This window comes from Nuphar pumila, chromosome 10, assembly GCF_984573655.1.
Source record: "Nuphar pumila chromosome 10, dmNupPumi1.hap1.1, whole genome shotgun sequence".
Classification (NCBI taxonomy): Eukaryota; Viridiplantae; Streptophyta; class Magnoliopsida; order Nymphaeales; family Nymphaeaceae; genus Nuphar; species Nuphar pumila.
The window spans coordinates 4,122,545-4,148,674 of NC_143258.1; the positions used below are offsets into that span (position 1 = coordinate 4,122,545).

A 26,130-nucleotide genomic window follows, 5' to 3' on the forward strand; every position below is an offset into this window, starting at 1 on the left:
AAGAGTAGGCGATATAGGAAGAGAGTTAGGGTTCGACTCTCCCCTTCATGTATCTATCAAATGCTTATACAAAATGTCTGACAAAATTGCCCTTATACACTCAGGTTGTGGACAAAGTGTACACTAGCACAAGAAACCCCTTGGTAAACTTAGTCTGCCCAATAAGTGAATGGATATAGACCTTACATCTTAACAAGCCCTAATGGGCAACGCAAAACAAGAATTAAAATGCACAGGAATTACACGTCCAATGGTTAATGAAGGGTACAAAAAAAAGATAAATTACAAGCCTTTCAAGAAATAAAAGAACCGAAGAATATCATATTTTCCTACCAATCATAAATTATAACTAATAATAGCTGATGATGCAAATTGCCTTTGTGTATGAAGATTTGTAGTCCTCTTTAGATACATATTAGTTGAAGATTATGCAAATATGTCACATGGATATGACCATTTGAAGTTTTCAATGTTACTAGTATATAAGGGAATATGTTACTAGTATACAAGGGGATAAGGAACAGACAGTCAAAATGGAGTATCTGTGTGACATAGGCCAACAACTAATATTTAACATTTACCAAGAATTTCCATGACAAAGTTATAACAAGATGAAAGCCAAACAAGCATAGAAACTGCCAATGAGAAAGGAGGTACCCAATATCTCCATATGATCCATCCCAAGTGATGCAATTCCACAAACAACAGGTTGTTTAATCTGCAAAAGTTACCAATAGAAATATGGAGTGAGTGGATTCTTTATGCAAATGGCTTTACAAAACAAGTCATGATGAAAAAGTCAACATTGTCTATATCGTATTGTATCGTGCAATACAGTACGATATGTATCGTTACTATATAGTAAAATTGATACAATACGCACTCGTATTGTGATACGAATGTGTATTGTATCTACCATATCGTACAATACAGGGTAGGCACACTTAAAAAAAGGCTGAATCATATTTTTTTAATTTTAGGTTTTAAAGACCTCTTGAGGGCCCACTCTTTCATTTGTGTAGAAGCCATTAGAGAGGTATCCACGCACCTTAGGACTCATGAGAGCGATTTGGGGGTCGATCCGTGCACAAGGGAGAGGGCTTTTGTAGTTTGTTTAAGAGTGTATTTCCACCATTTTTTCACTCAAGGAAGCGGGTTAAGGTAAAAAAAACCATATTCTTTGCTTTTTATTGAGCTTTTTTGGGGCAAGATAGCATCAAATGATCCAGCATGGCAATGGAGCACTCGAATAATGAGTGAAAACTGATTGAAAATTTAGTGTAACTATTTTCATACGGTTATTTCGAGTGGTATCTCTGAGTTGAAGCATCATTTAACCGGGACACATCTAAATGTTGTGTTTTGCACGTCAAGGAGTTTGTCGGATGTTGTGAAATAGCAATGTCAGCAATTACTAAATGGTTTGAGAGAGAAAAGACAAGAAAAAGAGATGAGTAAGGCATAAATGGGGTATAAGCAGCCCTGGAAGGACAAAGATAAGTTCCCTACTTCTGATCCTACAGCCTCTAGCATAATATCAGAAGTGGGAAGTTCTACAGCAAAGGAAAAAGGTGTGGTTGATGCTAGTAGGAGTAGTATTGTGAGCACAAAAAGAAGAGGAGGAGAAAGAGGAGAGAGTTCTTCGAGATGAGGTAGATCTAGAGGTTCTATTAGGAGATTTTTCCCTCTTAGGACCCCCCTTGGGGTGCAGCCCGACATTCGCATTGTTATGCCTTCTCAGCATTTAGTCGAGCTACATTCCCTTTAATGCAAAAAATTCATTTCATTTTCACGCCATGGAAGATATCATAGCTAGTATTAGGCCTGAATACAAAATGCCTTCATATCATGCTTTGAGAAGGAAGATTTTAGATGCTAATGTGAATGAAGTGAAAGTTTATTTTGATGAGATGAGGCAGTCCTGGAGAGATATTGGGTGTAGCATCATGGTAGATGACTGGCCATACAGAAAGTTGATGACTTTGATAAATTTTCTTATATATTGCCCCAAAGGAATCATGTTTTTAAATTCAATTGATTTGTTTGATACGCCCAAGACAGCAGATGTATTGTTGAAGGTTTTTAACCAGGTTGTTGAGGAGGTTCAGCCGCAAAACATTGTACAATTTAATACTGATAATGCAGAGAATTATAGGGCAACAAAGAACTGGCAGAAAATTATGGGTTATTCTTTTGGACCCCGTGTGCTACCCATTGCATAGACCTCATGCTTGAGGACATTGGCAGCATGGATGAGATATAACATACAGTTGAAAGCTGCCAAGGAATTACAAAATTTATTTATAATCATATATGGGTTTTAAGCTTAATGTGGAAGTATACTAATAGTGTTGAGTGGAATGCATATCCCCATTCCCAAAAAAAGAAAGCCAAAAGAAATTGTAGATATTGTATTTAGAAGTGAATTTTGGGATTCATGTGTTAAGTTGTTGAGAATAAGTATACCTTTGGTGAAGGTACTTCAATTAGTTGACAGCAAAGACAGACAAACTATGGGTTATCTCTATGAGGCCATGGATAAGGCAAAAGAGGTTATTAGGGATAATTTAAATGGAAAAAAAATTTGTATTTTCCTATATGGGACATCATAAACGTGGAGGGAGCTCAGGACATAGATGACGAAGACCCCCCACGTATATGTTAAAATGTATGCATTTACATATTTATGCATGCTATTATAAACATATATTTTTTGATATATATATAGTTGTATATTAACATAACCCTTAGGGGTATTTTTGTCTTTCTTATCATATATACTTAGCATAGTCCATTAGGGACTTTTCTCTTTTTTATTTTTTACTTTTTCTAGTTATACTTTTTTGACTTTTTGACCATGGACTAAGTTGTCCACTTTATAGGATTGTTGGGATTCTCCCCAACAGTGACTGTTGGGGAGCTCCCAACAACTCTATTGAGAGCCCCTTTGTTGTATAAATAATGGACCTTGTCCCCTCTTATTAGCATGGCTCTTTAGAGCATTTTATCGATAAAATACATTATTTTTATGTTCTTTTGTGCTCTCACGTGCTATTGTGCTTAGACACCTTGTGACTTTATGTATCTTGCCCATTAGTGGCTTGTTATTGTCTATGTCACACGGACTCGGCTAGGGAGGTGCCGCACCTGAGTCGACACGCCCCGACACGGGTGCGGCTTCGGACTCGGCCCGGACTCGGTCAACGCCGAGTTGAACTCGGTCAACGAGTCAAGGCCGAGTCCGTCCACATTTTGGACTCGGTCAACTTTGACCGAGTCCAAAAATGTCTATTTTTAAGACAAAAAACAAAAAAAAAACATTTTTTATATATCTTTTTTTTTAATATATAACCAGACTGTGCAATGCAGTTGCACAGTCACAGACTGTGCAACTGCAACTGCACAGTCATTGCACACTGTCTGTGTGACTGTGCACAGTCTGCATAGTCACAGATTGCATTGCACAGACTGTGTGCACAGTCTGTGTGACTGTTTCACATCTTATGTAAAAATATGTATAAAACACGATAAAAGGTAACCCAACCATTTGAGGTAGCTAAATAAATGCTTTTCCAGTTTAAAAAAATACTAGTTTCACAAGTATTAGAAAAGCTAGCTTAAGAACTACCATAAAGAAATGGGAGTGCCAAATTGAAACTTTCGAAAAAATTAAGGTCATAGTTTTGGCTACTTAATTTACTGCAGACTTGAAGTTTACTATTACAAGTCAATTTAAATTATATTTGTACAATGATAATATCCTTTTATCTTATATAGTTTTGGCTACTTAATTTTAATTGTTTACTAGAATTATTGTTATATATATATATATAGCCGAGTCTCCGTGTCCAAAATTTTTGAAATTGCGCCGCACCCGTGTCGCACCCGCACCCGTACCCATGTGACATAGGTTATTGTGTGTTTAGGGATACCACTTGTGATCCCTCATTTCATTACAGTATAGTGTAGATGATTTGAATGCCGAAGGAGAAGAAGAAGAAGAAGAAAGAAGAAAAAGAAGATAACGATGATGATGATTTATAGTATACTTCTTAAAAACTTTGTTATATGTTATAATTTGTAACTATTAAGTATTCATAAACTTGGTTTTTTTTGCTTTTTGATGAATTGTGTGGCATGTTCTTAATTGAACATATTATTATTTTCCATTGTTCTTGTGAAATTTGATGATCGATTGATGTGTAATGTAGCTCATAGAGACATAAATGCTTCACATGTGATTTTATGGTTGCATTTTGTGCATTTCATCTTTGTTTTGTGTGTAATGATTTTTTAGAATTTTTGTTAATTTTTTCTGATTTTTTATGTTTTTTTAGAATTTTAAATCTTTTTTTTTAATTTATGATTTTTTACGATGTGATACACATCTTATTTTGGGCCCGACTGATACGGGTTACGATACGATACATACAACCTTGTGAAAGACAACCTTGATATCTACTATAGAAAACCCAAAGAATACAAAACATAAAGTGCCATAAACATTTCATCATCATTTGTCCTGGAGGCTTCCAAAGAAGGCATAGTTACCACATTAGTTGAGTCCAGTCGTCCACCCAACCCAACTTCCACAATTGCCACATCAACCTATATTTACGAGAGCTAGTTGTTATGAATCTCTGGCACCAAAATTTGAAACTTGAAAGTGAATGCATATTAAACTATGACGACGACAATATGAAGAAAACAACAAGTAACGTCGCACTGACCATTCTATGGCCCATGAAAAAGGAAAATATTTTTTTCTGATTTCGAGGCAACAGAGTTATACACCCATAGGATGTTAACAATTGCCATACATACACAAATAAATTTTTGTAGTAAGATGATACAAGACATTGGTGTAATAGACATCTAAAAGATAAATATGCATATGATGCACCAACAACAGTTTCAAACAGTTCATATAGTACTCCATAGTGCATTTCATCACCCTTATCCATCGAACAAAGTCCCATGGACAAAAAATACTCTCCAGAGCTAAAATATGAAATATGCTTGCAATTATATCTATTTATGTTCTTGTTGGGTTTACTCTTGATGAGAAGAGAACCTCTAATTACAAGAGCAACCACCAGTCCCAGATCTGTCCATTTCTTGGATATAATCTGGACCTGGATACAATGATGTAATTCCACTGGAATTAATATGTTGAGTCCAAATAATGCTAGTTGTAGTTAGACCTTTATACAGAGATTTTGTTATCAAAATCTGAATCAGACATGGGTTGGGTTTTCTTTTTATGTATCTTTCGGATAGAAAGAGAGGACCTACCTTAAAAGAATTGGCCGACTATCAAGGGGAAAATAGGACTCAGATCATCCTTGCCTAGGGTCTCCTATTGCCACTCATATTCTATCCCACTCCTCAATCAAGTAAGAGACCCTCAAGGCTGGGATAGTACTAGCCTCAAACCTAAACCAAATCACCCTAGCTAGTCTTTAGGGACATGATTGGAATTTCTTACTATTGACAGGATTTTCAATTGCATTCTTATTTGTACACTTACTAGCAACACATTCCTCGTCAAAATCTGTTTCTGTTCCATGAGAGAGAGATGATTTGAGGAGTCAACAAAATGGAGCTGACTTTGGTGCATGTGAATCCATATCAATATTTTCTGTCATTCCATATCTCTGATAATAGTATGCACTAATGACATGACATCAACATAAAAGTAAAAAGCATAACAAAAGAGCCACTTAAGCATCTATTATTAAAAGAAAAGGAAAGAACATCATTTATCTAGCATACATTGGATATTCATTATATGTTATTTCCTAAATATCATCTTATATTTGTGTTAAACCTTTGTCCTTACTTTTTTTTCACTGTTTCTTGTGTACTCCTTGATCTTATTTTCTATTTTTTAATATGGCCTTTCTCCTCATTCCCTTTTTCTTTTCTCCTTCCCATCCTTTTCTTCAGCATGTTTGTTGAATGAGACTATATGCTTCCAACTTAATTCTATGGAAAATAAACAAGGTTCACTTAGCCAGAGAGACAAAAAACGGAATCCTCCTACTCAGGAAGGATTTCGGGACTAACTAACAAGGATTCAAGTTACCATATCTAGATCATGTAACTTGTTAAGTTGTTTTTCTTTTGAAAGGCCCATTATCACCCATGTTTCAAGAATATTTGACAGAAAGGCAAATCCACACAAACCGATCCCCAGTAAGTGGTAAATAAGAATTCTTTATATCCATGTATTACAAAGATACATGATAAGACACCTCCTTTCATTCACAAAGGAAGATTGTAAGGGCCCACCTCTCTAAAAAAGTGGCTCTCTCTCAAGCTATTTAAGAGAAGAAGCAAAGAAGATCCCTTCATTTATATCAAATTCATCATAGTATCAATAGCTGATAATCAAATTATTACTGAATGGACAAAATCAAAATTATCATAAGTGCTATGCCAAGCTATAGAGAAAACAACCACCGGAAGTTGAACCTCTTAAACAAGTTCTATGCACGATATTGTAAAGCTACTACTCCTAGAATTGCAATAACGCAAAAAAATATAAATAAAAAATAAAACTTTAACATGTTCCTCGACAAGTTGAACAGAAATTGGATGCGATCAAAATTTCCCATGAGCAATGATGCATACATGTTGGAGCACTACACACAGAACAAAACTATTGGTAATACATTATATAGGACAATCACTTGGCCTCCAACGATCTTCATTATGGACAGTAAAGATTGGCTTGGGAAACATAACCTCCATATTAGAGCGTAAGGTTTGAGGTGGTCGGATCTGGATCTTGATCCAGATCCATATCACTCACATCATTGTTCTTGTTCACGTCTCCCAGAAGCGACGCGTCACACCGGCGCCCGGGTGTGGTGTCAAATAGGCAAGGGTTCCCTCACTTTGTTGGACGGGTGGGGGTAAAGAAGTTAGTCCAAGACCATAAAATTAGGTTAGCCACTTGGAACATAGGGTCTTTAACTGGTAAGTTGGTAGAGTTAGTAGATGTTATGTGTAGGAGAAAGATTGATATTTTATGTCTTCAAGAGACCAAATGGGTAGGTGAGAAAGCTAAAGTGATAGAACCTTGGGGATATAAGATTTGGTATACAGGAATAAATAGGAATAGGAATGGAGTAGGGATTGTTATGAGTCGTCAGTTTATAGATAATGTAGTTGAGGTCCGTAGGAAGGGTGATAGAATTTTACTTATTAAATTAGTATTAGGTACGGATATTATTAATATTATTAGTGTTTATGCACCTCAAGTAGGTTTAGATGATTCCATTAAGCATCAATTTTGGGAAGATTTAGATGGAGTAGTACAAGAGACATCTTATGGAGAAAAGCTTTTCATCGGCGGTGACCTTAATGGACATGTAGGCATTAGTAGGGATGGATTTGAGAATATTCATGGAGGCTATGGTATAGGAGAAAGAAATGAAAGTGGAGAAAGGATTTTAGATTTTTGTTTGTCCTATGATATGATCTTAGCAAACACTTGGTTTAGGAAGAGGGAGTCTCACCTAGTAACATTTAAAAGTGGGGTTAATACGAGTCAGATAGATTTTTTCCTACTTAGAAAGAGAGATAGGGGTTGTTGCATCGATTGTAAGGTTATACCAGGAGAAAGTGTAGCTACACAACATAGAGTCTTAATTTTAGATCTTAGAATTAGACAATGCCGCAAAAGGGATAGACATAGGATAAATCCTAGAATTAAGTGGTGGGCACTGAAAGGAGCTAAACAAGGAATGTTTGTAGAGCAGGTAGTTAAGGAAGTTGATTGGTGTCTCGAGGAGGATTCAGAATCAATGTGGAATAAGATAGCGGGTGGCATGAGAAAGGTGGTTAAGGAGGTATTGGGTGAGTCTAAAAGTGGTGCAACGCTAGCTAAGGATACATCATGGTGGAACGAGGATGTCAAATTAGCTATTAAGGTTAAAAGAGAGTGTTATAGAAATCTAAGTAAGAGTCGTGATAATGAGAATTTGGAGAAGTATATGATAGCAAAGAAGGAAGCTAAAAAAGTTGTTCGAAACGCGAGGGCTAAGGTATATAAGGAGGTTTATGACAAGTTGGATACCAAAGAAGGCGAGAAGGATATTTATAGGCTTGCAAAGATGAGAGATAGAAAATCGAAGGATTTGGGTATGGTTAGATGTATCAAAGATGAAACGCAAAGGGTTTTAGTCAAAGATGAGGAGATTAAGGAGAGATGGAAAGATTATTTTGATAAGCTATTTAATGATAGTCATGCTCAAGATCTTGGAGACTTCTCCATTCCTTTTCATGAGATAAATCGTGACTTCATGCGCAAGATTCAAAAGAAAGAAATTGCAGAGGCTTTGAAGAAAATGAAATCAAGAAGGGCAGTTGGCCCAGATGGTATACCTATCGAGGCTTGGAAATGCTTGGGAGAGAAAGGTTTAGAATGGTTGACAAATCTTTTTAACTTGATTTGGCGAACAAATAAGATGCCTAATGAGTGGAGGAAGAGTACTTTGGTGCCTTTATATAAGAATAAGGGTGATATACAAGATTGCACAAACTATCGTGGTATAAAACTCATGAGTCATACTATGAAACTTTGGGAGAGGGTGATTGAGTCTAGGTTGAGGAAGGTTGTCATGATATCGGAGAATCAATTTGGTTTTATGCCTGGAAGATCAACTATGGAAGCTATACATCTTCTTAGACAACTTATTGAAAGATATAGAGAGAGGAACAAAGATTTGCATATGGTTTTTATTGATTTAGAGAAGGCATACGATAGAGTACCTAGGGACGTTCTCTGGTGGACAATGATGAAGAAAGGTGTTTCTCTCAAGTACATTAGTATAATTAAAGATATGTATGAAGGAGTAGTAACCAATGTCCGCACTTGTGGAGGGGTGACAACCAATTTTCCGATAACGGTTGGGTTACATCAAGGATCTGCTTTAAGCCCTTTCCTATTTGCGATAGTGATGGATGAGCTTACGAGATCAATTCAAGAAAATATACCGTGGTGTATGTTGTTTGCTGATGATATTGTTTTGATTGATGAGTCTAGAGCTGGGGTTAATGCTAAGTTAGAATTATGGAGACAGACATTGGAAGCTAGAGGTTTTAAGTTGAGTAAGAGTAAGACTGAATATATGGAATGTCGGTTTAGTAAGCAACGAAGTAGTGATGGGAGTGTAGTGAAGCTTGGTGAGCAAGATATACCGGTGAATGATTATTTCAAATATTTGGGATCCATCATTCAAAAGTATGGAGAAATTGATGGAGATGTAAATCATAGGATAAAGGTTGGGTGGATGAAATGGAAAAGTGCTACTGGAGTGCTGTGCGATCGTAGAATGCCATTGCGGTTGAAGGGAAAGTTTTATAGGACGACTATTAGACCCACTTTACTATATGGTACGGAATGTTGGGCTGCCAAGAGACATCATATTCAAAAAATGAGTGTAGCTGAGATGCGGATGCTTAGATGGATGTGTGGAAATACAATAAAAGATAAGATTCGGAACGAAGAGATACGTAAGAAGGTAGGTGTTGCACCCATTGAAAATAAGATGCGAGAGAATCGTTTACGGTGGTTTGGACATATTCGGCGAAGGCCTAATGATGCTCCAGTTAGAAGGTTGGAGAAATGGGAAAATATATTAGTTAAAAGAGGTCGGGGTAGGCCTAGGAAGACTTGGATGGAGATGATAGGAAAGGATATGAATGCTTTGAACCTCACCGAGGACATGGCGTTGGATAGAAATGATTGGAGGAAAAGGATTCATGTGGAAGACCCAAAATGAATTTCTTTTTTGGTTCATATCGCTGACCCCAATTGTTTTGGGATGAAGGCGTAGTTGTTGTTGTTGTTGTTGTATTGTGTTCCTAAAATACCCTTTATTAGTCTTGTATTTTGTGTTAATAAGGGTGTTTTAGTAAAGATGTATTTTAGTGTTTGTAAAGTGAATATAAATAGTCACAATGAGGCACGATTTTCCTATATTGAAAATCGTGAGAGTTCAGCCCAAACCTTTCTCTCGTCTTCTTTCTCTCTGCAGGAACCTCAGAAAACCTAAATCTAACATGGTATCAAAGCCATGATCCGAAGTGGGGCTAAAAAATCTTTGTGACCTTCAAGATTCGATCTTTCTTTCTCCAGGTAACAGTTGAGTTTTCTATTATTTTCTTTCTTCCTCTCTTTTCTTTCCTTTTCTCTCAAATATGTGTCTCTTCTCTTGGTTCTTGATTTTTAAATCATATCTACGTATTTCTTGATTTCCTAATCTCTCTTTATCTTTGTTTTCTCGTTATTTCTTTCTCTTCAAATCAGATCTTCATATTTCTTGACTCTTTTTATTCTCCCTAAGATCTTGGATTTGAAATCTCTTTTATAAATTCTGGCATGTTTGTATTTTGGGTCGCACCTTTCTGGCCGAACCAGATTTATCAAATCTGAAAAATATATCAGATCTGAAAAACAAATTGATGTCACCTAAGGCCAGCGATTCCCGTTTTGCATCATTCAACAAAAATAAAAGATTCCAAGTTGACCTTGACGCATGATTTCATTAAGATATTCTATTTGTAGTGGCATATCTTATTTACTATTCACGTTCCTTTCTAAAAAAAAAAAGAGGACGTGAATGTTATTGCTGGTAATTATTGTCACTAATTTTCTGCATCTTAGTTATTGATTATCTCATTTTCTTCTTTAATTATGTGTTGCCCTATTTTATTCTTTTTGCATTGATTCTTTATTCACCTGTCACGAATTCAAGTTCCACTTCATGATCCATCTCTACTAACTTTCTTGGCCAATTAATTTCTGAAAAATTGAATAACTCCAACTACCTTACCTGGAAAAGACACATTATTCCTTTTATTAGGAGTTAGGATTTCGCTAGTCACCTCGATGGATTAGTTGTTGCTCCATCTGAGTTTGACAAAGGGGTTGTAACTGCAGCAAGGATTGTTAGGAATCCAGATTTTGTCAAATGGATGAAGAATGATCAAGCTTTAGTGCCCTATATCACTTCCACCCTATTTCATGAGGTATTGGTGGGAATTTCAGATGATTGCACTGCGATGACGTTATGAAATACATTACAGCAGATCTACTCACTGATTTCAAAGGCCAAGATTATTTATTTAAAAAGAAAATTTCAGATATTAAAGGAGGCATCCATGTCTATTACAGAATATTTCAACAAGATCAAGTCCATTACAGATCAGCTAGCGTTAATTGGATGTCAAGTGCCAAAGAAGGACAAAATTCAGCAACCTCTAGTTGGCTTGGGAACCGAATTTCATGTGTTGTTCACTACTTTACAGTGTACTGGGACCGTTTGTACTTTTGATGACCTGAAAGCCAAACTCCTCAGTTATGAGATGTCGTTGAAGGGGATGTCAAATACAGAAAAGACTGAAGTAGATTGCCAATGATGTATTGTTTACGATATCCTTTTCAAGTCGTGGACGTGGAGGATGACGTGGTAGAAGCAGAGGTTACAATCAGGGAGGTCGAGGAATTCTTTCTACTCCCAACATCCCTCCAAGAGGAAGAGGTGAATTCAATAATAGCATTCCTACATGCTACATTTGCAAGAAGAAAGGACATGTAAAAGCAAAGTGTTGATTCAAAGATGATCTAAGGTACAATCCTGAAGCTAAAGGCAAATATTTACCTAAGGATAAAGGACAAGACAAGGGGCAAACTGGCCCTGACAAGGAGCTTTTGTTGGTTGCTCTTTTCGGACTTAGTTTCAAGCGAAACGACCAAAGTGTTTGGTACGTTGATTCATGAGCTGCCAGCCATGTTACAGGTGACGTAGGTAAATTCTCCAAACTGATTCCTTATTTTAATAAATATAACATTGTTACTGGAGATGGTAGACGCCACCCATTACACACTCCGGAGATATTGTCTTTCCTTTGTCTAAATCACATTTTGTCCAGTTGTCTGATGTATTGTGTTCCCCTAATATCAAAAAGAATATAGTCTTTGTTTCTAATTTTGTTGTTGATACCAATTTGTATGTTGAATTTACTTCATCTTTTGTGTATGTCAAAAACCTTCAAATGAGGAAGATGTTAGCTGAGGGAGAAAGATGTGGCAACATGTACATATTCAAATAAGATCCCTTGATTGCTCGAGCTATATTGGATAGTAACTCGAAGCCTGAGTCCTCGACGTGTGTTTTTTGTATTTCAAAGTCTAGTCAGTCAAATGTTTGGCATAGTTGGTTAAGTCATTGTGGTGGAGTTTTTCTTGAAAGACTAATTTTAAATAAATTGTTACCCAAATTTGTCTTGAGTGAAGAGTTTTGTGATAGTATATGTCCTAGTTGTCAAGTTTGTAAGTCATGTTTTGCCATTTAATTCACATAATAAAAGAGCTTTGAGACCTTTTAATATTATTCATTCTGATGTCTGGGGACCATCTCTACTTTCTTCCTCTTCTGGTAGCAAATATTATGTATCATTTATTGATGATGATTCTTGTTACTCTTGGATATTTTTCTTAAATCGTAAGTCTAATGTTTTTGGTACGTTTAAAACCTTTTGGGCCTATGTTCATACTCAATTTTCATCAAATATTGTAAATCTCCAACGTGATGGTGGTAGTAAATACTCGTCAAAGAAATTTGTTGAACTTTTACAAAATAATGAAATTGATCGAAGAGTTTCATGCTCGCGAACACCTCAAAAAAATGGCATTGCTGAAAGAAAGCATTTCTATATTGTAGAGAGTGTGATGTCCATGATTCATGATAGCAAAGTTCCCATAAAGTTATGGACTGAGGCATTTCATACAGTTGTATATGTCAAAAAAGATTGCCCATGAAACTTTTGCAAAACAATTCTCCCTATTTTATGCAAGAAGCACCCAAATTATAATGAGTTAAAGGCATTTGGATTTGTGTGTTATGTTCATGTGGACAGCCAACTGAGAAACAAATTTCAAGATAAAGACCACGTTTGTCATTTTGTTGGATATGCTAATAATTACAAAGGTTACAAGTGTTATGATTCCAAGTCAGGCAAAATTAAAATATCTAAAAAATGGTGTGTTTGATTAGTGCAACCTACTACAACCCCAGTTCCCATCCAATAGAGATAGAGTGCAAATAATGAAGAATTGTTTCATGACCCAACACAATTCAGGGCATAGTTGGAATGCTGCAATATCTCACTTTCACTCGTCTAGATATTGTTTTTGCTCTTAATCAGGTATCACAATTCATACATCAGCCGAGAACATCTCATATGGAGGGTATGAAAAGAATTTTGAGATATTTAAAGGGCACTATTGAAGATGGCTTGCTCTACAGAAATAGGGGCATCACATGAAGATATGTTAATGGTTACATCTTATTCAGATGCTGACTAGGCAGGAGATCCTGATGAGAGAAGGTTTGTTTCTGGATACTGTGTTTTCCTTGGAAGAAAATTTGTCTCATGGAGTAGTAAGAAACAAAAGATTGTTGTGAGATCCAGTACAGAGGCTGAATATCGTTTCATGGCTGCAGTTATAGCTGAGATGACATGGATTAGACACATGCATGATTTGGGAGAAGTCATCCCCAAGTCACTCTTGTTGTGTGATAATCAAGGAGCTATCAAGATTTCAGTAATCTCATTCAACATGGAAAGACAAAATATATCGAAATTAATCAACATTTTATTCGTCAAATAGTAAAGGATTAGGAGATTGAGACCAGCTATGTTCGGACTAAAGACTAGGTGGTTGACTTGTTCACTAAAGGCCTCACAAAGAACAGGTTTTGGTATTTAAGAAGCAAGTTGTCCATGGTTATTAACCATATACAACTTGAATGAGGCTATTAGAGCGTGAGGTTTGGGGTGGTCAGATCTAGATCTTGATCCAGATCCATATCACTCATGTCACTGTTCACGTCTCCTAATTCCCTATTATATTTTATTATATATTGTGTTATTAAAATATTTTTTATTAGTCTTCTTGTATTATATGTTAATAAGGGTGTTTTAGTAAATATGTATTTTAGTGTAAAGTGAATATAAAATTAGTCATAATGAGGCATGATTTTATGTTGGGAATCATGAGACTTCGGCCCAAACCTTTCTCGTCTTGTTTCTCTCTGCGGGAACCTCAGAAAACCTAAATCTAACACTCCATTGCCCACTTCTCCTTGCCACTTAGGCCTACAAGGATAAACACTTGGCCTCCAACAATCCTCATCATTGGGCTGAGATCCAACTCTCTCTGCATCTCTCCTTGACACATGAGCTTCCAAGAATGTTTTACATATGAGCTATGCCAAGTAGGTTGACTTTCAGTTGTTACAGGTCTTGGTTACAACCATACAAAGATAAAACAAGACAAGATTGTTCCATAAGAAGTTATAATAGGGTACAACAGTACGCTTTCTAGCCAAGTTTGTGTTCTTTTATATATTTTGAGCCATGAAAGGTTTGAAACAAATCCAACTATTTATGAAAAAGGCGTATATAGCATGGGTACTTCAAAATGGCCAACATATCTGTTTCAGCACTGGTACTTCAAGGTGTTAGCGTTTGGTGCTTCAGCATATACATATGCTATATATTGTACATATTTATACATATATTTTCTTCATATTTGATAAATCTCTGTCTCTTTCTCTCATCCATCTTCCCATCTCGTATCTCTTTTGCTTTTGTTTCTAACAACCCATGATGACAAGTCATTGGCTAATGGTTTTGATGAGTGACCATAGTCACAATTATCGGTATCGGCTATATCTCGGTGAGGCTATTTCTCGCGATATTATAGGTTTGGTGATAAATCTCAGAAAAATCTCAGGGCTTAAAAAATATATAAAATATATATATAAATAACAAAAGTAAGAAAGTAACATGTTTAGATAATAAAATAAATAAGTAAAAAATGCAAAATAAAGAAGAAAAACACATTTAAGATGTAGAAAATAAATAAAAACAGTAACAATAATTGATAATATTGCAATATTATCACGAGAATATTGCAATATTCTCATGATAATATCACGATATTATCAAATTGGCAATATTTTCAAAATATCGTGATATTTTACCTATAATATCGTTTTCTGAAAATACAATGATAATATCGCGATATTTTGAAAATATCATTGATATTTGTTTATGTGATTGACCACTGGCTGGAAGTTGGTGAGAAAAGAAACAAGAAAGACGAGGAAGAAGAAAAACAAAGAATAAAGGAAGACAAGAAAAAGGAGAAGAGGAGAAAAAGGAAGAGGGCGGGAAGGCCCAGCAGTTGCAGCTTGCCAGCAACAGCCAGTGATTTCTGGTCAGTTGAGAGAGAGAGATGTTAGATTTAGTAGATTTAACAGCCAAAAAATGGTACACTAGAATATAGACAAGTTGGTTCCACCCATATGTATAGAATTCTTCGGCCAGGATGTGTGTCCCACTTGTGTTGTATCAATGACTGGTATCTCATTATTTAGGCATTGTGATGCAGTGAGGGGATCGGCTTCGATGCACTTGGTTGCGGAAGACAATGGCACGACTCTCACGGTCGTGCGATGTGCAGAAGATAAGAAGAATGTCCACCGAAAACGATGGCACTTGCTTTTATTTTAATATGATTCTCAATCGAACAATAGGGTGAACATAAACAAAATAAGACAAGCAATAGAAAAAGAATAAAAGAAAACCCAAAGAAAAACTGCTGACAGAAAGAAAGAAAAAGGTTGTTGCAATATTCCCGATTCTCTCCCTCACGCAACCCTATAAGAGGGTTTTTAAAGCCTGCTAGTGGACCCGGGTCTTGGGTCCGATCCTGGACCCGAGACGTCTTTATTCTGCAGATGGATCTGGGACGATCTGGGCCTTCCCTTGTCTGGAGTAGATGTGCAGGGTGTAAAGAAACGGCTTTGAATACATTAGGTTCAATAATGAACCAATACACTGTTAAAATATAGTTTTGCGTATGGATCTGGATCCAGATCCATACGCATGGCATGTTAAATGACACATGCTAAATATTGCTTCATTAATGGCATCCTTGTAATATCTCTGATATTACAAGGATCATTGTATATCCTTTTTGTTTTATAAAGGCTAGGGCTTGGAGGTCGAGCCTTGATGTGCCGCCCCAGCCGATTCTGCAACTCCTCTCTCTCTCTCTCTCTCTCTCTCTCTCTCTATATATATATATATATATATATATATATATATATACTTTTCTGTGAAGCTGAACATACAAAATCTGATATGGTATCAGAGCTCAGGGTTGCGAAATCCTATTAGAGGCGTCTTCAGCGAGATCTGAGCCAGCCAACTGAAGAAACAGGTTTTGGCTCGTCATCCAATCTTTTATTCTCCTCTCCAATCTTTCTACCCAATCTGCTAGTTCTCGTTCCCCTTTTTATCCTCTTCGTGATATCCTTCTATGCCATTTTTTTTTATCCTGCTAGTCTGCTACTCATAAACAGCCTGTTTGATTCTTAACGTGATATCCATCTCATCGTCTGCTACGCAATTTTTTTTTTTTTTTTCGTTTATCAAGGACTGCAGTCACATTGCAGTCAACATTGCAAACTGTTCTCCTATCTGATTGCAGCCTGTTTGATTCAATTTTTGATTGTAGTCACCATCTTTATTCATCCTTTAATTGCAAACAGTTTGCAATCTCTTTGCTTCCAGATTTTTTTTTTCTCCTTTCCTTTATTGCTATTCTAGTGTTCCCTGTATAACGCCTATAGGCAGATTGTAACAGTTTGCAATCTCGATTCTGAAAAAAAAAAAAAAACTGAAGTTCTCCTGATTACCTGTTCGTTTCTTTCATTCGTTTTGTTTGCTTATTCATTGTCCCATTGATATGGATTACTCATCGTCATCCGGTCCCTCTGCAAATTTCTTGAGTCAGCTCGTTACAGAAAAACTTACTCATTCTAATTTTTTGACTTGGAAGAGGCAAATCCTACCTTTTATACGGAGTCAGGATCTCGATGAACATTTGGATGGTTTAGTTCCTATACCACCACGGCTTATTTTGCAGGAAACCAAGGATGAGAAAGGTGACACAATTACCATTTCCATTACGAATCCAGAGTATACAGTTTGGAGGAAGCGGGATCAGTCTTTAGTTGCTTATATTACGTCAACACTCTCTCAAGAAGTGTTGGTTACTATTTCAGATGATTGCACTGCGGCGGATCTGTGGAGTAAGCTGTCACAGACTTACTCTCAGATATTAGAATCCCGAGTTATGTTCTTAAAAAATGAATTTCAAAGTTTGAAGAAAGGTTCCATGACAGTCATGGAATACATAGGCCGCTTGAAGAGTATTACTGATCAATTGGCTGTCGTTGGAAGTGCTATTGCAGATAAAGATAAAGTTCAACAACTCCTCAATGGATTGAGTCCTGATTTTGACATGTTTACTACAGCTTTATCATGCCTTCCTCACTTGCCCACTTTTGATGACCTCCAAGCGAAACTTCTCCAGCATGAGATGATTATGAAGCAAAGGGCAGAAGGAAATGAATCAGCTCGTCCTCATTCAGTTTTGGCCATGGACACTTCTGTAGGTTTTGGACGATGGAATGGCGGGCATCAAGGAGGCAGAGGCCGCGGACGTTTTGGGCAGGGAGGACGTGGTATCTTGCCTATACCTAATCTTTCAGGGGGTTTTAACACAGGGAATCAGAGGAGAGTGCCCACTTGTTTCTTATGTAACAAAAGAGGACATGTGAAAGCTGATTGTTGGTTCAATCTACAGAATAGAGGAAAAATAAACAAAATTGAAAATAAATCCGCCACTGCTGTGGATACAAAAGGGCCATCCACAGATGTGCAACAACTTTTGTTATCAGCATTGTCACAGATGATGATCAAGCAAAATGAACAAGGCGAATGGTATGTTGATTCAGGTGCCGCCACGCATGTTACGGGTAATGCGGGTAAGTTATCTCAATTATTGCCTTATTTTGAAAAAGGTAGTATAGTTACGGGAGATGGAACTTATCACTCCATTAGTCATACTGGCAATGCACATATCCCTATGTCAAAGTCCTCACTTCACTTGTCCAATGTGCTTTTTGCTCCTAATATTAAAAGGAACATTGTTTCTGTAGCTAAACTTGTTGACGATATGAATTCTTCCGTCAAATTTACTCCCTCTTTTGTTTATGTTAAGGATTTACGAACGAAGGAGACATTCGCTAAGGGGGAGCGACAAGGAAACATGTACGTCTTCAAGGAGATTCCTTCAGTGTCTTCGCCTTCAGTCTCAGTCCTCCAGTTGAAGTCGTCTAAGCATTCTTCGGTGTCTTCGCCTTCAGAGTCCTTGTTTTTCCCTTCATTGGAAGTTTTTAATTCATCTCATTGTAATAAGCCAGATATTTGGCATAGTCGTTTGGGACATTGTAGTCGGGGTTTCGTTGAAAATCTTGTATCTGATGGTCTTCTTCCAGAGTCTAGTTTATGTTCATTTTTTTATAATAATACTAAATGTTCTTCATGCGAACTCTGCAAAAGCCATGTTCTTCCTTTTCATATTATAAATAAAAGAGCTTCAAAGCCATTTGAGATTATTTGTTTCGATATTTGGGGACCCGCACCTATTCCTTCTCTTTCTGGGAGTCGTTACTATGTTGTCTTTATTGATTCCTATTCCCGTTATACTTGGATATATTTCTTAAAACACAAGCATGAAGTTTTTCAAATATTTCGGGAATTCCATTCAATGGTCAAAACCAAGTTTGCTTGTGATATTGTGCATTTACAATGTGATGGTGGAGGAGAGTATTCATCGAACGAGTTTATTGCCTTTCTTCGGGATAAAGGAATAAGTCGACAGGTTTCTTGCCCTCATACTCCTCAACAAAATGGGGTTGCAGAGAGGAAACACAGGCATATTGTCGAGAGCGCGATGAGCATGTTACATGATAGCAATGTGCCCGTTAGTCTCTGGACGGAAGTTTTTCACACATCTATTCATATCATAAATCGTCTTCCTATGGCACTTTTGGATCGGAAATCTCCCTATTATACTTTATTTGGGCAACATCCCTCTTACGATGAACTGCGTGTTTTTGGTTGTGTATGTTATGTACATATTGATTCATCTCTGCGAAATAAGTTTCAGGACAAGGCTGTCAAGTGTAGATTTGTTGGGTATGCAGATGAATACAAAGGTTATCGATGCTATGATCCTACTACAAAACGTATTAGGACCTCCAGAAATGTTGTTTTTGACGAACGAAATTTTCAGGTTAATGACTCTGCAGCGTTGCCATCTCGAGAATTAGAAGTATATGATCCATGGATGAGCGCCGATCTTTTTGCTAATACAGGAGAAACATGTCAGACAAATTGTCCTTCCTTCGGCTTGAGTAGGGAATTGAATGACTCACAGATGCATGTTGAATTATCTCCAGTTGTGCCACCCCCAGTAGAACGCTTCTCTGGACAGATATACACTAGACGGGACAAAAATACAGAGCCGAGGAATGTGGAAAGCATCGCCAATGATCCGGCTCAAAAGCCGTCACGCATTAAGCATCCTATTCAACGATGGGTGAGTTATGAGACCTTCTCCCTTGATTTCCAGTTGTTTATGTCTCAGCTCACAAAACAGGATGAACCCACTTGTTTTAATCAAGCTATTCAATCCCGTCATTGGACTGAAGCTATGAATGAAGAAATGGAAGCTCTTCATGAATGCCAGACTTGGGAAATAGTCCCTCGGCCAGAAGGAAAGAATGTAGTTGGCTCAAAATGGGTTTATAAAACAAAGTATAAGCCTGAAGGAAGTATTGACAGATATAAGGCGCGACTTGTTGCTCGAGGATTCACACAACAATATGGTGAAGACTACGATGAAACTTTTAGTCCGGTAGTCAAAATGGGTACTATTCGTGTCATCATATCCCTAGCAGTCGATCGAGGTTGGAGCCTTAGCCAGATGGATGTTAAAAATGCATTTTTGCATGGAACTTTAAAGGAAGAAGTGTATATAGAGCAACCTCCTGGTTATGCCGAGAAGGATCCTACTGCCTGGGTGTGCAAACTAAGGAAATCTCTGTATGGATTGAAATAGGCGTCCCGTTCCTGGTTTGAAAGTTTCTCTATGCAAATTCAGAGTTATGGTTTTAGAAGATGCTCTCTGGATCACTCACTCTTTATTTACCAAAAGGCAGACATTGTTATACTTCTTCTTATATATGTTGATGACATTGTGATCACTGGGAGCTCAGATAATCATGTGCAAGACGTGAAGCAGTTTTTAATGAAAACTTTCAAGATGAAAGATTTAGGGGAGTTGAGGTATTTTCTTGGTGTGGAAGTTGACAGACAACAAGACACATTGACACTCATGCAACAAAAATACACTCTTGACCTTCTGGAAAGAGCCGGGATGACGAATTGCAAACCAGTCAGTACTCCTAGTGTATTGCATCAAAGGCTGAGCTCTGAAGATGGTCATCTTTGTGTCAACCCTACAACGTATAGAAGCCTCGTGGGGATGTTACAGTACTTGACCTTCACCAGACCTGATATAGTTTATGTTGTCAATCAAGTATCCCAGTTTATGCATGCTCCAACGGAGGGTCATATGGAAGCTGTGAAGCGCATTCTACGCTATTTAAAAGGAACTATAGGAGACGGACTTGTTTATCGCAAGAACGATAATCTGCATAAAGGACATGAACTCATCACTTATACAGACGCAGATTGGGCAGGGGATCCATATGAGAGACGATCTGTCTCTGGATATTGTGTATATATTGGACACAATTTAGTGTCCTGGAGCAACAGAAAACAAAAGGCAGTGGCACGATCGAGTACAGAGGCTGAATACAGATCGATGGCTGCAGGCACGGCAGAAGCCACATGGATTAGACACTTATTGAGTGACCTTGGGGAGACAATTATTGGATCATTTCTTTTATGTGACAATCAAAGCGTAATAAACATTGCATGTAATCCTATCCAGCATAGCAGAACGAAGCACATTGAGATTGATCAACATTTCATACGGCAGAAAGTCGAGATGAAGGAGATAGAACTACGCCATGTTCGAACAGAAGATCAAGTGGCAGACCTGTTTACCAAGGGGTTAACAGGACGTCAATTTTGGCTATTGAAGAGCAAGTTGTACATGCTCCAAAATCACGTACAACTTGAGGGAGGGTGTTAAAATATAGTTTTGCGTATGGATCTGGATCCAGATCCATACGCATGGCATGTTAAATGACACATGCTAAATATTGCTTCATTAATGGCATCCTTGTAATATCTCTGATATTACAAGGATCATTGTATATCCTTTTTGTTTTATAAAGGCTAGGGCTTGGAGGTCGAGCCTTGATGTGCCGCCCCAGCCGATTCTGCAACTCCTCTCTCTCTCTCTCTCTCTCTCTCTCTCTCTCTCTCTCTCTCTCTCTCTCTCTCTCTCTCTCTCTCTATATATATATATATATATATATATATATATATATATATATATATATATATATATATATATATATATATATATATATATACTTTTCTGTGAAGCTGAACATACGAAATCTGATATACACATGCACATGAAGTGCGGATATACACACTAAAGGGGAAAACACAAGTACATAATGTGCTAACACATAAACCCACGAAATGGGCAAAAATGCCTATAAGGCATAACTTGATATTATTTAAGAGAAGAAGGGTGTAACACCCATTACAATGGAGCAAAAGCTCCTTTAAGAGATAGAAAATACAAGGGGGAAAAGCCCCGATTTATAAGCCTTTGAGGAGCCACATAGGGGGCTCCCAAAGGAGTCGTTGGGGGCTCCCCAACGACTCTTTTGGGGAGCCTCCCTAGGTGGCGCAAACCACAAAAAAGAATAAGAAAATAAAAATAAAAAATAAAAAGAAATTACAATCATATTCCAAATGGAATATGCGTAAAATACATGAAATGACTAAACTACCCCTACAGCTAATAATAGAGAAATATATTATATATATAATTGGGTAGATACATATACATATATACCATATATGTATATGTATCAACCTTTATATATATATAATATATATGATTACACAGGTTAAGGAATATATTTTAACACCCCCCCTCAAACTTTGCGTGGGGAACGAAAAGATTGAAAAATACAAGAGGAAGAATCTCAAGGCTTCAAGAGTCTTTAGTAAGAATGCCATGAAAATAGCAAATGTCTTCCTCCAAAAGACTTTTTTGGTGAGCACCTTCCATGATCTATCCAAGGTACTCCTTTCTATCTCATCTTCAAGATCCTATGGAACAAACCAAGAAAAGGTCCAAGTAAAAGATACCTTTGCACTTTAATCAAGTGGAATATTCTACACAAGATGAATCAATCAAAAAAAAATCATATCATATGATTCATCAAAAGTAATGGTGCAAAAAGATATTCTATGCATACAAGATTTTGATAGAACAAGATAATTTCTTATGTATGCAAAATGATTTTAGAAATCCAATTTTCATAATCATATACCATGTTAAAGAGTGCATAATGCATTCATGAGGTTCAACATTGGACAAACCTAACTCATAATGAGGAATAACAAAAAGGTTCACTAAGGGACAGCGCAAAAAGCCTATGAAGAGGCATAAGTTGCACATAATGAGCATATATAATATCATGAAATTAATCAACATTTAAAAGAGTCATTAATCAACATGCTCCAATCATACTTTAGTCAAGTAATATTACTTGAGCTTACAAGATAGAAAGGCAAGTGTTATTAATTTTAGCAATTCTTTTGAAAGCGATTTCAAGAAAGAAATGCTCAAGAGCATAAAAGGAGTGTATAAAACACAAGACTTCAAAAGGTTTTAAGCCCACTTAAGAGGCAAAATAATGGGTGTTATTTGAGTAGAGAACCTTAGAACATCTTACTCAAATGATTGTAATTACAAAAACGCATTTTGCATATCAAATATAAAAGGTGACCAAAAATCAATTTGATTTTAAAATATGCATATTAATGATATGATTCACTTGTATTAAAAAACAAAATATGAATGAAATTTTACAAATTTCAACAATAATTCATCCACCCCAAGCAACTACCTCATTAGTCCTCCAAAACCCATAAATCAAGTGTATAAGCTACTAGATCAAGAATCATAAATATAATGTTATTAAAGGCCAAAGACACACACAAAGGTGTGCAAAGGAACCTCTTGTCTACATGTAATAATACTTGAAATGAGTGCATCAACGACAAGAACAAGAGAATACACGCCAACATGGACCAAAAGCATCTCTTGTCTACGTAAAAATACACTCAAGACCAAGTATGTTCAGCTACTAGAACAAGAGTATCAAGCCAACCATGAGCAAAAACACAATACATCTCTTGTCTACATAAGATGGCACTTGAAATGAGTGAAAGAAGTCAACCATGGGCATACATTTCAGCGACTAGAACAAGGACACAAATGTCAACATGGACTAAAATCACACACCATTGTGTGAATCAACGTGCCTTGTCTACATATAATAACACTCAAGACAAGTGTGTTCAGCTACTAGACCAAGACAATAAAGTCAACAAAGGGCTACCAACACACAAAGGTGCAATAAAATTCTTGTCTACATATGATGACACTTAGATAAGAGTTATAAAAGGAGAAGACTTTTGAGGCAATAAAACTTGTAATGACAAACATATAAATAAAACCTTGAATCAATAGAACAATATTCTTTAAAAAGAATACCCATAACAATAACATTTTGGAGAAATATATACGTGAACATAATACGCACACCAAGAACACTTGAAACACTTGTGCTCAAAGCACAAAAACACGAAATCACAAATGTGCAAGTGCATTCATAAGATTCATAAAAAATAAAAGGTTGGGCAATAATCCTGAAAACCTTGATTTTAATATACCTTAAAACATTTAAGGTTTCAAACACCATATATCCATCACATTTTATATATAAATAAAAGCATTCATAAAACCAATGGCCAAAAAAGGAAAAACGAGTGACACACTCATAATTAGAGATCATATAACAAATCATTTTAGAGTCCCAAGGTGCCCATAACTCACCTCAACAACCATCTTTAATATGGCAAGTGGACAATCTAAAATGCATAACACAAGGTGCCCATAACTCACCTCAACAACCATCTCTAATATAACAATAAGGCCATACAAAAAAGGATTGATGCATCATATAACTTGTGATGGATAAAAATAAATGTCATAAAAAGGCAATGAACACTTAGGGAAATTATTTTTCAAATATGTGATTTTACAAAGAAGGACGATTCAAAGGTCCAACATAATTAATCACAACAATATGCCTTATAACAATAAGTTTGCATAAACACGAAATTATGTTCAATCATGATTAATTCCTTAAAAAGAAGTCATTATCAAAAGACTTAATAAACACAACATGAAATATTTAAGCAATGTCATGTGTGAGAAAGGATTTGGAATAATCCAAGAAACAAATCAAGCCTTTATAATCTGCAATTATATGCATACCAAGATGTAAAATGGCAATAATCTTAAATGTGCAAATTTAGGACAACATGTACCAAGATATTGTGGAAGCACTTACAATGATAAAAGAAACAATCTTACAAGTCCACTAAGGGACAAAAACAAACACAAGCCCTAAAGAAGGCAATATAAACAACTCTTATTGAAAAGAGAGAGAGAGAGCTCTAAGCATTCATAAAGAGGTGATATTTAAAAAGTCTCATAAAAACCAATATTGTTATTTTAAGAAGAAGCTTATAACAATCATGAAATTTTCTCAAAGAACATATACTCATAAGAAGATTCACAAGGATAAAAAGGTCTCTCAAAGAGAGATCCAACAAAAAACAAATCCCCAAAAGAGGGTACATATGAAAGGAAGAGGGAAAACTTCATTAAAGTGGAGAAAATTCCAATAAAAAAAGGAATAATAGGATTGTTTTATGGCATAAATCTATAAACACAAATTCATAATATTATTAAAAACATATGACTTAATAGATTATAACCAACTTCTAATGTAATAAGTATGCAACAACATTGATGAAGACCGTAAATTTTATAATAAAACACATTCTTGAAATTGATTTAAATAATGTAAAGTAAATAACCATATTTCATGAGATCATTTTAAAACTTAATATAAAATGCCTTCTTAATCAAATATTGCTCATATGAAAAGAACCCATTAGGTAAGAAAATAAAACATTAATAAGGAATTTTTCATAGTTAATATATGTCAATCACACGATATTATGAAAAGCCTCATATAGGACATTTTTAGAGGATAAACAATACCTTTAATAAGAACCCACAATTATGATGAGAGTATGTGAATGTGAGCAAAGCTACATATCTCACAAATATTTTCCTTTTAACATAATTTTCTTAAAAGACTTATTTTTCATATAAATGGTATTCTTACATCCAAAATTAGGTATAAATTCAAAAAATCCAATGGTCATATCCAAAAAATTCAAAAATTATCGACCCATTAGACCATGTTTTGAGCAATCACATATTTAATTATTCAAAAAACAAGTTCACCGGTTTTAGAATTTATCAATAAAAGACTTTCAAGAAAAGACATACAAAAAAGAATAATATACGAAAAAAGGTTCAATGAAATGTTAAGAACCCAAAATCATAATGACAAAGAGAACACATGCAAAACATATCTTTAAGAAAGTTCAATGAAATGTTAAGAACCCAAAAACATAATGCACAATACTTAAAGAAATACAATGCATACCGAATAATTTTAAGAAACAAAAGAGCGAGATGAGGACTTCACCATTTTTCTTTAAACTTTCTTGAATAGCACGCTTCTCAATGTAACAAAGAGCAACTCAATCCCAACCTTGCTCTGATACCATGTAAAGAAACGGCTTTGAATACATTAGGTTCAATAATGAACCAATACACATGCACATGAAGTGCGGATATACCCACTAAAGGGGAAAACACAAGTACATAATGTGCTAACACATAAACCCACGAAATGGGCAAAAATGCCTATAAGGCATAACTTGATATTATTTAAGAGAAGAAGGGTGTAACACCCATTACAATGGAGCAAAAGCTCCTTTAAGAGATAGAAAATACAAGGGGGAAAAGCCCCGATTTAT

At 36.1% G+C, this 26,130-nt stretch overlaps 1 protein-coding gene across 2 annotated transcripts in view; it reads right to left on the minus strand.

Moving 5' to 3' along the window:
* The window catches only part of LOC149823296 (folylpolyglutamate synthase-like), a 105,923-nt gene that overhangs the window by 35,479 nt on the left and 44,314 nt on the right, over nt 1-26,130 (minus strand). For both annotated transcript variants that reach the window (XR_016434745.1, XM_090018765.1), the window contains exons 7-8: nt 4,552-4,608; nt 658-718 (exon numbers count right to left, since the gene is read on the minus strand). Coding sequence is in view for 1 of the 2 variants with exons in the window: in XM_090018765.1 (XP_089874891.1) it covers nt 658-718; nt 4,552-4,608 (118 nt within the window). In the remaining variant the exon portion in view is untranslated. The remainder of the gene's footprint in view (nt 1-657; nt 719-4,551; nt 4,609-26,130) is intronic.